Source organism: Pituophis catenifer, unplaced genomic scaffold, assembly GCF_029215685.1.
Source record: "Pituophis catenifer annectens isolate HBS135680 unplaced genomic scaffold, rPitCat1.0.hap2 SCAF_1, whole genome shotgun sequence".
NCBI classification, from domain to species: domain Eukaryota; kingdom Metazoa; phylum Chordata; class Lepidosauria; order Squamata; family Colubridae; genus Pituophis; species Pituophis catenifer.
In genome coordinates this window covers 215,097,083-215,111,693 of record NW_027256881.1, presented here as the reverse complement: position 1 = coordinate 215,111,693, position 14,611 = coordinate 215,097,083, and the positions used below count along the sequence as shown (strand labels likewise).

The window sequence follows — 14,611 nt, the reverse complement described above, 5'->3', positions numbered from 1 at the left end:
AAAGATCAAGGGAGCAAGAACTGCACAGAACTAAGACTGCATTAAATACTCTACATTTTACTAAACTCTGTGTAGTTCTTGCTTCCTGTATCAGCAAGGCATAGACTGATGGATTAAGTACACTCACCAATCTTGAGAAATTTCCATTTGCAATCTGGCACTGCAACTTCGTGGGTCTCCAGCTCTCTAATCATTCCTCTTACTATCTATCACAAACCAATTAGAGGCTTCCATGTTACCAGTCTCCTAATTTTCTATACAGGCAATCCTCATTTAGCATCCAAAATTGGGACTTGGCCCTTAAGCAAAGCAGTTGCTAAGTGAAACCATAACTGTGCTTATTATCTTCAGCTTTCCTTTGCTTTATAAACCTGCAAAGGCTATAAATGGAAACCTTTATATCACCATTGTAATAGTCAACAGTCAATAAACAAGCACCAGCTGCATCTACCCCAACAAATAGCTTTTAACACTTTTACCCAATCAATCCAATCAACAGTAAGAGAAAAGAGGAGAAAGGAATCCAAGAACAGGCCCACAGTTGCTAGGTAGGCTGTGATGTTTAAGGCTATCTGCCTCCATTTTTTTAAAAAAAATGATTTATATGCCGCCCTTCTCCGGAGACTCAGGGCGGCTTACAATGCGTTAAGCAATAGCCTTCATACTTTTGTATATTTATACAAAGTCATCTTATTGCCCCCATAATCTGGGTCTTCATTTTACCTACCTTAGAAAGGATGGAAGGCTGAGTCAACCTTGAGCCTGGTGAGATTTGAACTTGCAGTAATTGCAGGCAGCAGATGTAAGTGGATGTTAATTAGTCTGCTGAGCCACCAGAGCTCAGTACATAGCCACATCAGTACATAACAGCCAAAATACTTCAATGTTAAAGACCTGGGCTGGGGGGTTCGCAGGGTTCGGGAGAACCTCTAGCTAAGATTCTGTGCAGTTCGGAGAACCCCCAAATCCCACTCCTGGCTGGCCCCACCCACCTCACCCCACTTTTCCAGGAGTCACCACACGGCCCATTTTGGATGCAGGTAAGTGCAGGGCGTGCATGGAGGCTCAGGGAGGGTGAAAAACGGGCCTACTGGAAGTTCGGGAAGAACTCCAGATGGTCTCTGGAGCCTGGGGAGACCGTTTTTGCCCTCCCAGAAGCTCGAGGAAAGACTCTGGAGCACGGAGAGGGCAAAAACGCCCTCCCCGCCGTGGTCCAGGAGGCTGACTAGGCCACACCCACCATGGCCATGCCCACCCAGCAACTGAGCAGAGAACTCCTTGCTAAAATTTTTGAAGCCCACCCCTGCCCCAGCCCCATGATATGTTCCAGGAGATCGAGGAGGACTGCTGCTAAACTGTGGATATACTAGAAATAGCCCTGTTTGTCACTAAAGCCCAACACTTTTTGAGAAGAGATCTGAAGCCTGGAATGCATTTTGCCTCTTTGGCAAAAGAGTGATTACCAGAATAGAGTCACATAATAGTCATATTAGAAAATCAAAACCTCTATATAATGACAAAGGTCTAAATTGCTTGGCTTTGCAGAAATCAGGATGGCTTTCTCAAAAAAAATAATATTTTTTTTAGCATGAATAAATATTAGAAATATATACTATCTACTTCTCCAAGCCAAGAATACACTCAACCACTTAAATGCATTTTTGTATCATAAATAACATCTGGTTTTATAAAGCCCAAAGGACTTACTTTCATTGATAGACCAAGTAAATTTGGAAATTGATGGCTCACAAAAAAGACAGGAGCTGGTGAGACTGGGATCACCCTTGGCATAGCACAAGCCATCTATTTTGCATGTATTTTCCTGTCAGGAAGAAAAACAAAAATGACCTGTTAGTCACTTGAAATAGTCCTGGGACAATAGTCAATTCAGTCCATTCCCAAAGGAGAAATCTAAATGAATCTTCATTTTCTCCTTGAATATATATGACATATATATATATATATATATATATATATATATATATATATATATATATATATATATATATATATATATATGTGTGTGTGTGTGTGTGTGTGTGTGTGTGTGTGTATAGTTAATATTTCGGGTTTCTTCCCGTGTAATTGTGGATATATCCCTAAAAGGGTAGAAGCGACGTTTCGGCAGAATCCCATCTGCCATCATCAGGCTTATGCCAGTAGTCATTTTGCACTAACTGACGTTGGAATTTCAAATCTGGTGTTGGTATTCTGGGATGGCTCATTTTGCAAAAATAGAACATCTCAATGGCAGGATAATCAGAGAAGCAATAGAAATGGAAAGAAGACCATATTGCATGAATAAACGGGATGACACTTCACGTCTGCCTACTATTTGGAAACCTGCTCTCATAGATAGACGAATCTTGACACCATATGTGGAAGATGGACCAAACATTGCACAAAAAAATCCCAACCAAATCATATTCAAACCAGCCACAAAGATGAAGCCCTGCCACCTAGTGGAGAAAAACCGACCATACACCCGAAGCCAAACCAATAAACACATACTGGGACTCCCAACCAATCAGAATGAAAAGGTGGAGCCATCCCAGAATACCAACACCAGATTTGAAATTCCAACGTCAGTTAGTGCAAAATGACTACTGGCATAAGCCTGATGATGGCAGATGGGATTCTGCCGAAACGTCGCTTCTACCCTTTTAGGGATATATCCACAATTACACGGGAAGAAACCCGAAATATTAACTATACACACATACATACCCGTGAAAACTTACATAAACAAATATCAAACCTCTACGGGGAGGAGATGTATAAACTTACCAGAACTTATGAGAAGTTAGAGATAAAAAGATCTCGAATACTGTGTGATTTAACATTTTTATGTCAATGTCGTGATCAAAATATAATACCATCTTGCTTTAAATTGAAGTTCCATACCCACACAACATCTATCCAACGTATTCTTAAAAGAACTGAAATGGCATTACTTAGAAATGAAATCCATAGCAAAAGATTCCTGTTAGATCAAGTAAACAAGGATCTATTAGCTTCATACTTAAAGATAAGCAATATTATTCACCCCATATTATGGGACAAAATAAAACAGCTTGCCACCTGGAGATCTGAAATAGAAACCACTCATAAAACTTACAGACATTCAAAGAAACTTAAGAAATTAGAACATAAAAAACCTCCAACCACAACACAACATCATTTAAAACAAGTAGTATACAATGCTTCCGATAGAAAATTAACAACAGCAGAAACAAATGTCTTAGCAAAGGGCTTTAATTTTGCAGTGGCACCCAATAAAATTCCAATAGAAACCATCATATGCGAAGTTGAAACCAGCCTAAAGAAACTCAGTGCTGATGATGCTGATAAAGTCAGACATGACGTCACCAACATTCTATGTACTAGTAAACCACCTAAAAGCAACTTATCAAAAGAAGAACAAAAAGCACTGCAAGTTTTAAAAAATGATAATAGCATAATGATATTACCAGCAGATAAAGGCAATGCAACAGTAGTAATGAACACAGTGGACTATGAAAAGAAACTGTCTGACTTACTTCAAGATGCCACATATAAACCCATAAACACAGACCCAACAACATATCTAGAAAAAACCACGAAGATAAAGATAAAATCAAGTACTATAAGTAAAGAAATCCAACAAAAAATTATCCCCAGAGAAAAATCATCAAAATGCCCAAAACTGTATGGCCTCCCAAAAATACACAAAGATGGAATACCTCTCAGACCCATAGTAAGTTCCATAGGCTCACCTTTACAAAATCTAGCCAGATATTTAGCAAAACATCTTCAACCTTATGCAGAATCTGCTGCTTCATATGTACAGAACTCATACCATTTCATACAAATAATAAAAAAGCAACACATAAAAGAAAGTGACCTTCTTGTAAGCTTTGATGTTGTATCACTATTCACACAAATACCTGTCAAAGAAGCCTTGTCATCAATTAAAAACAAATATCAACTACCAAAACATATCACAAACTTAACAGAACATTGTTTATCCAACACATATTTCATACACAGAGGACAGAGATATAAACAAGTAGAAGGTGCACCAATGGGATCACCATTATCACCAGTCATCGCTAATCTTTTCATGGAAGAATTCGAATCCAATGCCTTAGAAAAAACTGTTAACAAACCAAAATTATGGCTCAGATACGTTGATGACACCTTTGTGATCTGGCCACATGGAAGAGATAAATTGGAAAACTTCTTAGTACATTTGAACAGCCTCCATCCCAAAATAAAATTCACCATGGAGATAGAATCAGAAAACCAGTTACCTTTCCTCGATGTATTAATTTATAAAAAATCTGATGGCACCTTAGGACATACCATCTATCAAAAGAAGACACATACGAACCGCTATCTCAACGCCAAATCACACCACCATCCAGCACAAATAAACTCTGTTGCCAAAACATTAACCACAAGAACTAAACGTCTGGCTGATGAAGCACATTTACAAACTGAATTATATACACTAACTAATGTACTGACATCAAATGGGTTCTGTAGAAATAAAGTCATCAATATGATCAAACATACAACACCAAGACAGAATAAAAAACAAGAGGAACAAAACAATGGGAAAGCCATCTTGCCCTATATAAGGGGTACAACAGATAAAATTAGCAAAGTACTACAAAAACATAACATCAAAACCATATTTTGCACAGATAGAAAGATATCGTCCATTCTGAGAAACCCCAAAGACAAAATAGAATTAGAAGATCAAGGCATATATGAAATCCCATGTGCTTCCTGCCCATCAACATACATTGGACAGACCAACAGAAGAATGAGTGTGCGCATCGAGGAACACAAAAACTCAATACAAAAGCAAGAACACACATCATCATTAGTTCAACATATAAATACAACAGGACACAACATTAATTTTAATAAAACAAAAACAGTTGCAAAAATAGAACATCTCAATGGCAGGATAATCAGAGAAGCAATAGAAATGGAAAGAAGACCATATTGCATGAATAAACGGGATGACACTTCACGTCTGCCTACTATTTGGAAACCTGCTCTCATAGATAGACGAATCTTGACACCATATGTGGAAGATGGACCAAACATTGCACAAAAAAATCCCAACCAAATCATATTCAAACCAGCCACAAAGATGAAGCCCTGCCACCTAGTGGAGAAAAACCGACCATACACCCGAAGCCAAACCAATAAACACATACTGGGACTCCCAACCAATCAGAATGAAAAGGTGGAGCCATCCCAGAATACCAACACCAGATTTGAAATTCCAACGTCAGTTAGTGCAAAATGACTACTGGCATAAGCCTGATGATGGCAGATGGGATTCTGCCGAAACGTCGCTTCTACCCTTTTAGGGATATATCCACAATTACACGGGAAGAAACCCGAAATATTAACTATACACACATACATACCCGTGAAAACTTACATAAACATATATATATATATATATATATATATATATATATATATATATATATATATATAAATATAATAATTTTTTGGTTTTGTGTCTTTGTCATGGACAGTACAAATGGACCCCATCCAATAAATCAGAGGTAGGTAGTGGCGGTGGGGTCGATGTGATTTCTCGGGCCATCTTTATTTTTTTCTCCAAATTAGATAGTTAAAAGAAAAAAAAAGTTGAAATTTTCATAAAAATATACAACATTCTCATGATTTTCATCAATTTAATTTTATTTGGCTATAACATAGTACTTAATTATATATTAATTACAAAATGTAGTATTAATCAAGTAATTCCTCTAAATTGGGGTGGGTGGGTTTGAAACATAAAAGCCATAGTATTGATATCTTTCTCTATTCTCAAAGTCCTTGATAAAAGAAAAACAATCTTGTAAATTTTGACAGCATTCAGGCACCTATTTATTTGCTTGCAAGGCATTCTATATCACCCATCCTAAATGACTTCTAGCAGTTTACAGCAGTAGAAAATAATTACTTCTGCTAGGATAAAAAACATGGTTGTGAAGAATGACTTAAGTGTCTCCAAATATATGGGATTGCAACTCTTATCATTCCTAGGTAGCCTGGGGTATTAGGAGTTCTGATCTAACACAAGGTGGGGGGGAATCCAGCCTGCCGAGACTCATTTAAATAAACTAGGGGTTGGGATGGGCAGAGAGGACTGTAATTCTTCAGTAGTCTGAGATCTTAAGTTTAACAATTGTTATGGACAATTTGTTAGTTCAGACAATATGACCTGCTTCTAATTGAGAAATATTCCTTTTGATTCTTTACAGCTGTCTTTCTAAGTTGTTATTTCTTTCAGGGGTGTCAAACTGGCAGCCCATGGGCTGGATATGTCACATGCAGGCCACCCCCACTGCAGCTCTGCAAAGGGGAAAAACATTGTGAAACGTCACATGACAGCAACGTGACACCGCGAGTTTGTCACCCGTGTCTTAAAGGATCATTATTTGCTCCAAGGTTCTAATTAATCCAAGAGACTTTCCATTATACACATACATGCACACACACACACACACACACACACACACACACACACACACCCCTGTGTTTCCCCAAAAATAAGACTGGGTCTTATTTTCTTTTGGGTCCCAAAATAGGCATTAGGGCTTATTTTCAGGGGGTATCTTATTTTTTTCCCCCATGTACAGGAGTTCCACTTCTTCTGCTTGCTCACAGTGGGGCAGGAGGCTGGCTGTGCAGGCTCTCAAGCAGGGATTATTTTGGGGGGTAGGGCTTATATTAGACACATTCATAAAAACTATGCTAGGGCTTATTTTCAGGATAGGTCTTATTTTCAGGGAAACCGGATACATACATACATACATACATACATACATACATACATACATACATACATACATTTTTATGCCACCCATCTCCCCTATAATCTGACTGGGCAGCTTCCATGACCACTGAGAATATATTATGAAGTACATAAAGCAGACACAGACAATACACATAAGAAATGATCTAAATCTGTCTTCCCAGTGTAGTAAGTAAGGGTGCCAAATCAGTCCCTGGCTTAACCTACATAATACTTTTTGGGTACCTGCCAGATCCTGCCTCACCTGACCTGGCCATTTAAATGTTAAAAAGGGAGTAGTTGAAATAGTTTCAGCAATTTCTTCTTTTTTTTTTTCATGAATGTATCTGGCCTCAAAACATTTTTGATTGATATGGCAATTATGATCTACCAATCATAAAACGATTGGTAAATGCAGCCATTGCTTTGTTTGAAACTAAAGGATTCCTGCCTTAAAGTAAATTAGTCCAACAGCAAATTCTGTGTTGACTAAACTTCTGGTTGGACTATAGTAGCTAAACAACTGAATTTAGCAAGTCTAAAGAAAGACATGTAATGTTAACACTACATTCTATACTTGGTTTCAAATTAAACTATGGTAGACTTTTTAATACAGAAAAGTCAATGTAGGACAGTTCTGTGACAAAACAGATTTAGCCAAACTTGCATGTACAGTATACTCAAAGGAAATAGCTATAGAAGCAATACATGTACATATACAGCTGATCAGTAAACAAATTTGGTTCCCTGAGACTTGTCTAGTCACATCACTCACTTTAGGAAGCTGGAGGGTTAAGAAGAAGATGGATGTTCACTGCTACACCTCTAAGTGTTTTGAAATTACCTTTAATTTGCAAAGCCCATTTTGATGGAATTTGCAATCCTGGCAGAGTCCATCATACAAGGTCAGAACTTTTGAATTGCTGTACTGGAATCCATCATTAGAAATCTAAAAAAAAAATAAATACAAAAATATATCATTTTGTGTGATCCAGTTCCACGTAGACATTGTCTGAACATTCTAAATACACCCCTGAACTAAATGTCTCCCAAGAAGATAAATTAAACCACTTGTGAGTTACTTTCCAGCAAGCTAATAAATCACTGGATGCTGCACACTGAAAAGACGTTCATTTATTACCAAAATATCTTTTTGCTCAGATCAAATCTGGGGTTTCTGATAATTGTGTGCTTTGTTAAATCTGTTTCCGTAATTTTTTTTTTATTCAGATAGACACAATTTTGAACAATAAATCCTGCTCCAAACTGACTGCAGTCCATAAAACATTTACTCAAGAGAAATTTTATGGATGTCAACAGCATTTCATTGAGATTGCTTCAAAGCAAGACAATCCTGTTGGGTAGATTGTGTCCTCTATTCCACCCAAGATAAATTTCTATTCCTGAGGTACTAATTCATTCATAAAATGTCACATCTTGAACAAACACTCTGTAAAAGAAGCTTCTCTTACATGTATTTCCTATAGGTAGAGGAAGAATACATTTAACTGGAGACAGAGTGGTAGATACAAGAAAAAAATGTTCACTCTGTACTTGGCACAGGACTCAAACCATAATAAGTTAAGTAATTTTCTAAGTTGTATTTGTTCCAAAATATTTAACCATATGCATTGATAAATTCTTTGTTAAGGCACGAAAGATCAGGTCCACAAGTGAATGTCCAATTAAATTGATTTATTGCTCCTCATGTCTGTGCACAGGAATATTCTCAACTAACAGTTTGTACCTGCTAGGAGTTAGATAAGTATCAAATGAATTCAAGAGGAGTTGATCTTAGCTCACTTGTGACTACTTTGAGATTCAAGGCTGATCTCTCTTTTAAGTCCACCTCCACACTTCTGCCTCTTTCCCCCTTACATTTCCCCCCCCATCTCACCTCATGTCATCATTTGCTACTTTGTTCAAATAATGTAATGATAGCAGCCATGGTGGTGCAGTGGTTAGAATGCAGCACTGCGGGGCTAACTCACTGCTCACTCCAGGAGTTCAGTTCTGAGCAGCTCAAAGTTGCCTTCCATTCTTCTGAGGTCAATAAAATTAGGACCCAGATTGTTGAAGGCAATATGCTTATTCTGTAAACTGCTTAGAAAGGGCTGTAAAGCACTATGAAGCTGTATATATGTCTAAGTGCTATTGCTAGTAATGATATTACTATTATAAGCAATGAACCTTATTAGGTAGGCTTTACTTGTTTGCCTTTTGTGAAAACAGATGGGGATACCAAATTCAGATTTCGACATGAAAGGTAGAATTGCATAACATATTTTACATTCAAAGGCAATACATTTCATATTCTATTACTACATCAATTGTAAAATAGATACAGAGGATTAAGTTTTCACTTGTAATATAGAATATTGTTCTGAATGTGCACACCATCTTTCCAAAAGGAGATACGCCAGTATTTTCAAATTTCAAATATACTTTTGCCACTCTATGTGAATTTCATGCGGCCTGAGTGTTTTATGGAAGATAATGTATTTTACTTAATTTGCATTTTATTTTTCTCTGAAAAATAATGATCACAGTACCTGTTTATTAGAAGACTAAATACTGAATAGTAAATATGAAGTTCCATTTAGTTTGTGCTCATGATACTTATAAATTGACATTCTACACAAAGAAAAATGTGCACAATACAAATGTTATATCTAAAGATCAGTGGTGAAATCCAAATTTTTTTACTACCGGTTCTGTGGGCGTGGCTTGGTGGGTGTGGCAGGGGAAGGATACTGCAAAATCTCCATTCCCACCTCACTCCAGGGAAAGGATACTGCAAAATCTCCATTCCCTCCCCACTCCTGGGGGAAGGATATTGCAAAATCTCCATTCCCACCCCACTCCAGGGGAAGGATACTGCAAAATCCCCATTCCCCCCCCACTCCTGGGGGAAGGATATTGCAAAATCTCCATTCCCACCCCACTCTGGGGCCAGCCAAAGGTGCTATTTGCTGGTTCTCCAAACTACTCAAAATTTCCGCTACCGGTTTTCCAAACTGCTTAAAATTTCTGCTACCGGTTCTCCAGAATCTGCCGGAACCTGCTGGATTTCACCCCTGCTAAAGATTGAGAAAGCTATTAAATGTACTTTTTATTTCATTGTTTGAAAAGGGTGCTGAAATGGAGCTGCTGTTAATACTTTCCATCATTGAAGTAAGTTTTGAATATGAATATGTGTTTTTAGCTTTCTCCGCATTTCAAACTATTCAAAGAGGATATGCACTGCATTTTTTTAAAAAAACTGTTCTGCTTAAAATGTTGTTCTAAATGTTCATATTTATATTTAAAATAGATATCACACTATTTGTGTTATATGTTTCACATATATATTTCAGGAGGTTATATTTTTCTTGGACACTTGTAAAATTAGAGTAATAAATTGAGCTCTGAATTCAGAATATTAGCCGTGGTAGAGCAGTGCAGCACTGCAGGCTACTTCTGCTGACTGCTGGTTGCCTGCAATTTGGCAGCTCAAATCTCACCAGGCTCAAGGTTGACTCAGCTTTCCATCTTTCCGAGGTCGATAAAATGAGGACCCAGATTGTTGGAGGCAATAAGCTGACTCTGTAAACGGCTTAGAGAGGGCTGTAAAAGCACTGTAAAACGGTATATAAGTCTAAGTGCCATTGCTATTAACTTGAATATAGAAAGCAACATTTATTCTAAGATCCAGAGTAAAACAGAGAATAAGTGGAAAAATAAACACTTATTTCACTAAGTGAGACTGTAAATTAACTTAGTACAAATAGATTAACTTCCATAACTGGCAACTCCATCACTAAGTGATACAATTGTTAAATGAAACATCATGTGACTGTGCTGAATTTAGAACATTAGTTCCACCCTGGTCATTGAGCATGATACAACATGACTGTGACTTGTAACTTATTGCTGGTGTTTCCATTGACACTGTTTGTCATAAGCCAACTGTGAACCTTGTATATTGTGATCACATGACCATGGAACGCTGCAACCATCATCGGGACACCATGGCTGCTGCAAGTTTATGGACTAGTTACAAAGCTACTTTTGCCAGCACCATTTAAAGTAGAAAATGAACTTTCTGGAACCTGTTTTTCACAGGACACATAGATATCTATGAATAACCACCCAATTTATTTTCTAACTATCATTTCTGCTCAGCCAGTGAATAGCTCAAACTTTTTGTTTGTTTTCGTTTGAATTAAATCTGCCAGAAATAGCTGTATGACTTTACGTTTCTCTGCTGTATGTAGTTTGTGCTGTGCGACAAACACAACTGATAAAACAGATGTGATATAACCTTTCCATGTGTGTCACAGGGTACGGATTATTGTCATGAACTCACTCATTTTGCTAGATCTCACTGTGACCTACTAATTGGAACATGAAGTTGCCTTTGCTGAATACGTGTTGGTTGAAGCAAACATTTCCTCTAGGTTTCCTAGAATTTATTTGTGTTAACTCACAAATATTCCTCCAAAATTATCCTGGTTTTGATACATTTTGTTAGGATGGTTTTGTCTATGATGAAAGAGTCAAAGGTTGGACAATTCTGTTCATGTCAATAAACATCTTGCCCATACTGCGGGAAGTAATGTAAGTTTCTCTCAGTGGTGAAATATAAAATTTGTTACTACCAGTTCTGTGGGCATGGCTTGGTGGGGGTAATATGACTGGGTGGGTGTGAGCAACTCTTTTTTTAACTTTTAAAAGCATTTTTTCTACAACCTCTTCGGCCGAAGAGGTTGTAAAAAAAATGCTTTTAAAAGTCTCTGACGATTCCAGCTGAGTTGTCTGATCATCAGAGGCTTTTGTTTTCTTTTAAAAGCATTTTTTTTTTGCTTTTGGGTATGGTGGGGGGGCAGGGATTTCTGCTACTGGTTCTCCAAACCACCCACCACCATCGCTACCAGATCGGGCAATCCGGTCCGAACTGGGAGCATTTCACCCCTGGTTTCTCTCTTTTGACTTTAGCAGAAGACTAATGAGCAGTAGGAGGAGATGTTACAAATGTTTTATGTAATCCTTTTAACTGTGCTATGATATAACACAGTTAACCATGATACATTTTACTCTTAGATTTATCTATAGTATTATACTGTGGCCAGTTTCTATGTGCAATGAAATTGGTTGTTTCTAAATAAAACTTTAGAGTGTTCTGCATTGTCTCAGTCTATCCCAGGTGATTGTTGCCAGACAAGATAAGTTGCACTTCAGTAGCATATTGTCAGAAAAATAGGCTTACAGTATGAAAAATGTCTGTTTGCTTCAGACTGTCACCACATAATTTCCTTTCCTTTCCCCTGATCAATAGGCTAAGAGGCAAGATGTTTAATTAGAGCTGGCAGAAGGTAGAAGGATTAAAACTCCCAGCAAGTCCATCTAGTTCTACAATTGCAACTCAAATAAACTAAAATACATTCAGTTTGCATTGCATTGCATTTCCATGTGCTCTTAGAACACAATGGGGTTATATGTAGCAAATGTAAATCCTGGCTAGAGGCTACTTGGAATTAGACCCTATATTCTGCCCTTGATAAGAGTCAGTCTCTAATACAGAAGTCAAAGTCCAAGGTAATGTCAGTATAAAAGTGATGAAAGTATTGCAAATATCTAACATGGAGAATAGGTTGTAATCCCAAGCAAATCAAACTTTGGAATGAAATGAATATTAGCTTAACATTCAACTGTTTTGCAGGCAAAAGCAGACTGATCGTTCTTAATGCAATTTTTTCCTCAATGTCTTTCTTTAACCAACACTCTCAAGACTATTATTTTCTCAGTGCAGCTCTAATGATCAAACCAATGAACATAAATAATGGGTAGAATATCAGGAGCCGCTTTGCAGTAAGATATTCAAATAACTCTCATTTCTTTTCTTTGCTTTTTTAATTTTGTTTTATTTTATAACAAGGTTGGTCTATTATCCCGAAATGGATTGGTATAGCTTTGAAAGCTAACAGCCTACAATAATAAATACACATCTTAACTGTTTTTATTTGTTGATGTGTAATATATACTCTTTTGTATATATTATATTATTATTAATATATTATTATTTGTGTATACACACTGTGTGTGTGTGCATAAATGTTTATCTATTTCCTTTCCTATAATTCAAGATAATGTGCATAACCTTTCACTAATATTCTCATACATCCTCCTAACAGCATGGGGGTAGATGAGACTAAGAAACAATGGGTAGACCTGCATTTTTGCAGGAGAAACAAATGGGAAAGCTGCTCAAATGGATGGGACTTGCTTTAAAAAGTGCTATTGCAAATGCAGGGGAGAATAGTATACAAAACTGAGTGAAGCTTTTAAAATGATACAAAACAAAGGAGGTGAAAACAGAGAAAGCTGGTCAAGGAAAACACCGATAAATAACCTAGAATTGTAGAGAGGGCACTAGGAAAGCTAAGGATCAAGATAAATTGAAATTGCAATATATGAGAAAAACACACCCACGCAAAGGGGGCTTACCTAACATGCCAATTGCTCAGCGAAATTGTCAGAATAGGTAAAAACAAAAAGCTGCTCAATTATTATTATTTTTTTTGTCTAAATAATTTCCAGTGAGACTGTTGTTTGCCAGACATTTGTGAAAAGCAGAATGAAAGAACTGAATTTGAGATTGATAGACACACGGTCATGGGATTTATATTTTAAATAGGATCAAATGTTTTATGTTCAGGTGAATTGCATCCAAATGTATAGAAGGAAATTGCTGAAGGTCTAGTGAACTTTTACATATTATTTTTGAAAAATATGGGAGAATTGCAGAAATGCTAGGTGAAAGAAGACAAACACTGTCCTTGTTTTCCAAAAGGGAAATGGGGACAATGCACAGAACCATCAATTAGTCTGATATTAAAATGTGTGAAATGTGAGAACAGTTCATGAAGACATTATCTACATGCTCCTGGAATGAATGCCATGATTACCAGAGATCAGCAAGGATTTGTCCAGAATCAGGTTTTCTTAAGTGTTTTATTTTTTAAGAAAAAATAGATGTATTGATTCAGTAAAACAGCTGGAAAAAATAACCCATGACATTCTCATCAGCAAACTAGTTCAATGCAGGGTAGATGGCATAACACCTACGTAGATGCATTCATGGATCTTCAACAAACTAAAGTGAGATATCTGGTAGATAGGTCAGTCTTGGGTCCTGTACTCATCAACTTATTAATAGAGATGGAAAGTTATAAATGAAGGCAGAAATAGGATTTTTAAAGTACAGTAAGGGTTTTCACAATGTTGGAGCTAAAATAAATAAGAAATACTAAGTAGATATTTCTTTAGATAACAATACATATTGATACAACACAACCACGCAGGTTTGGAGCCTATCTAACAGCGTTGTAATTGTCTGAATGTTGATGCTAAAATGAAATACTAACAAAAATAGAAATATAAGAATATTTCAGTCTGCATACACTGTAATTACTGTGTGAAACTTTCTATCTCGTTCTAGTTCTTAAAGCATTTCACTCTTCTTTCTCTGAGAGAAAATTGAAATGCAGCTTTGAAATATACTTCTATAATTACATCAAAAGCTATTTTATTTTTATCTAAACACATAATGAGTCCCTTTGAGTTCAGTGGCACTTTTCTGAACGGACATATTTAGATTACCTCTTATTTAGATAAGTTTTATTTAGATGAGTTTTACAAGACTCAGTATTGAAACAAACAAATCTAGCACTTCCACTCTACCTTTAAACATTGTCTTGCCACTTGACAGTCATTTCTTGTGACCCAATTATCTGTGTGGTATGTAGGTACAAGCTTATT

At 36.9% G+C, this 14,611-nt stretch overlaps 1 protein-coding gene across 1 annotated transcript in view; it reads right to left on the bottom strand.

Annotated features, from left to right (window-relative positions):
• VWDE (von Willebrand factor D and EGF domains) overlaps window positions 1-14,611 on the bottom strand; it is a 194,995-nt gene that overhangs the window by 105,458 nt on the left and 74,926 nt on the right. Inside the window, exons 15-16 of the mRNA XM_070934354.1 lie at window positions 7,656-7,760; window positions 1,708-1,822 (exon numbers count right to left, since the gene is read on the bottom strand). Coding sequence (XP_070790455.1) covers window positions 1,708-1,822; window positions 7,656-7,760 — 220 coding nt within the window. The remainder of the gene's footprint in view (window positions 1-1,707; window positions 1,823-7,655; window positions 7,761-14,611) is intronic.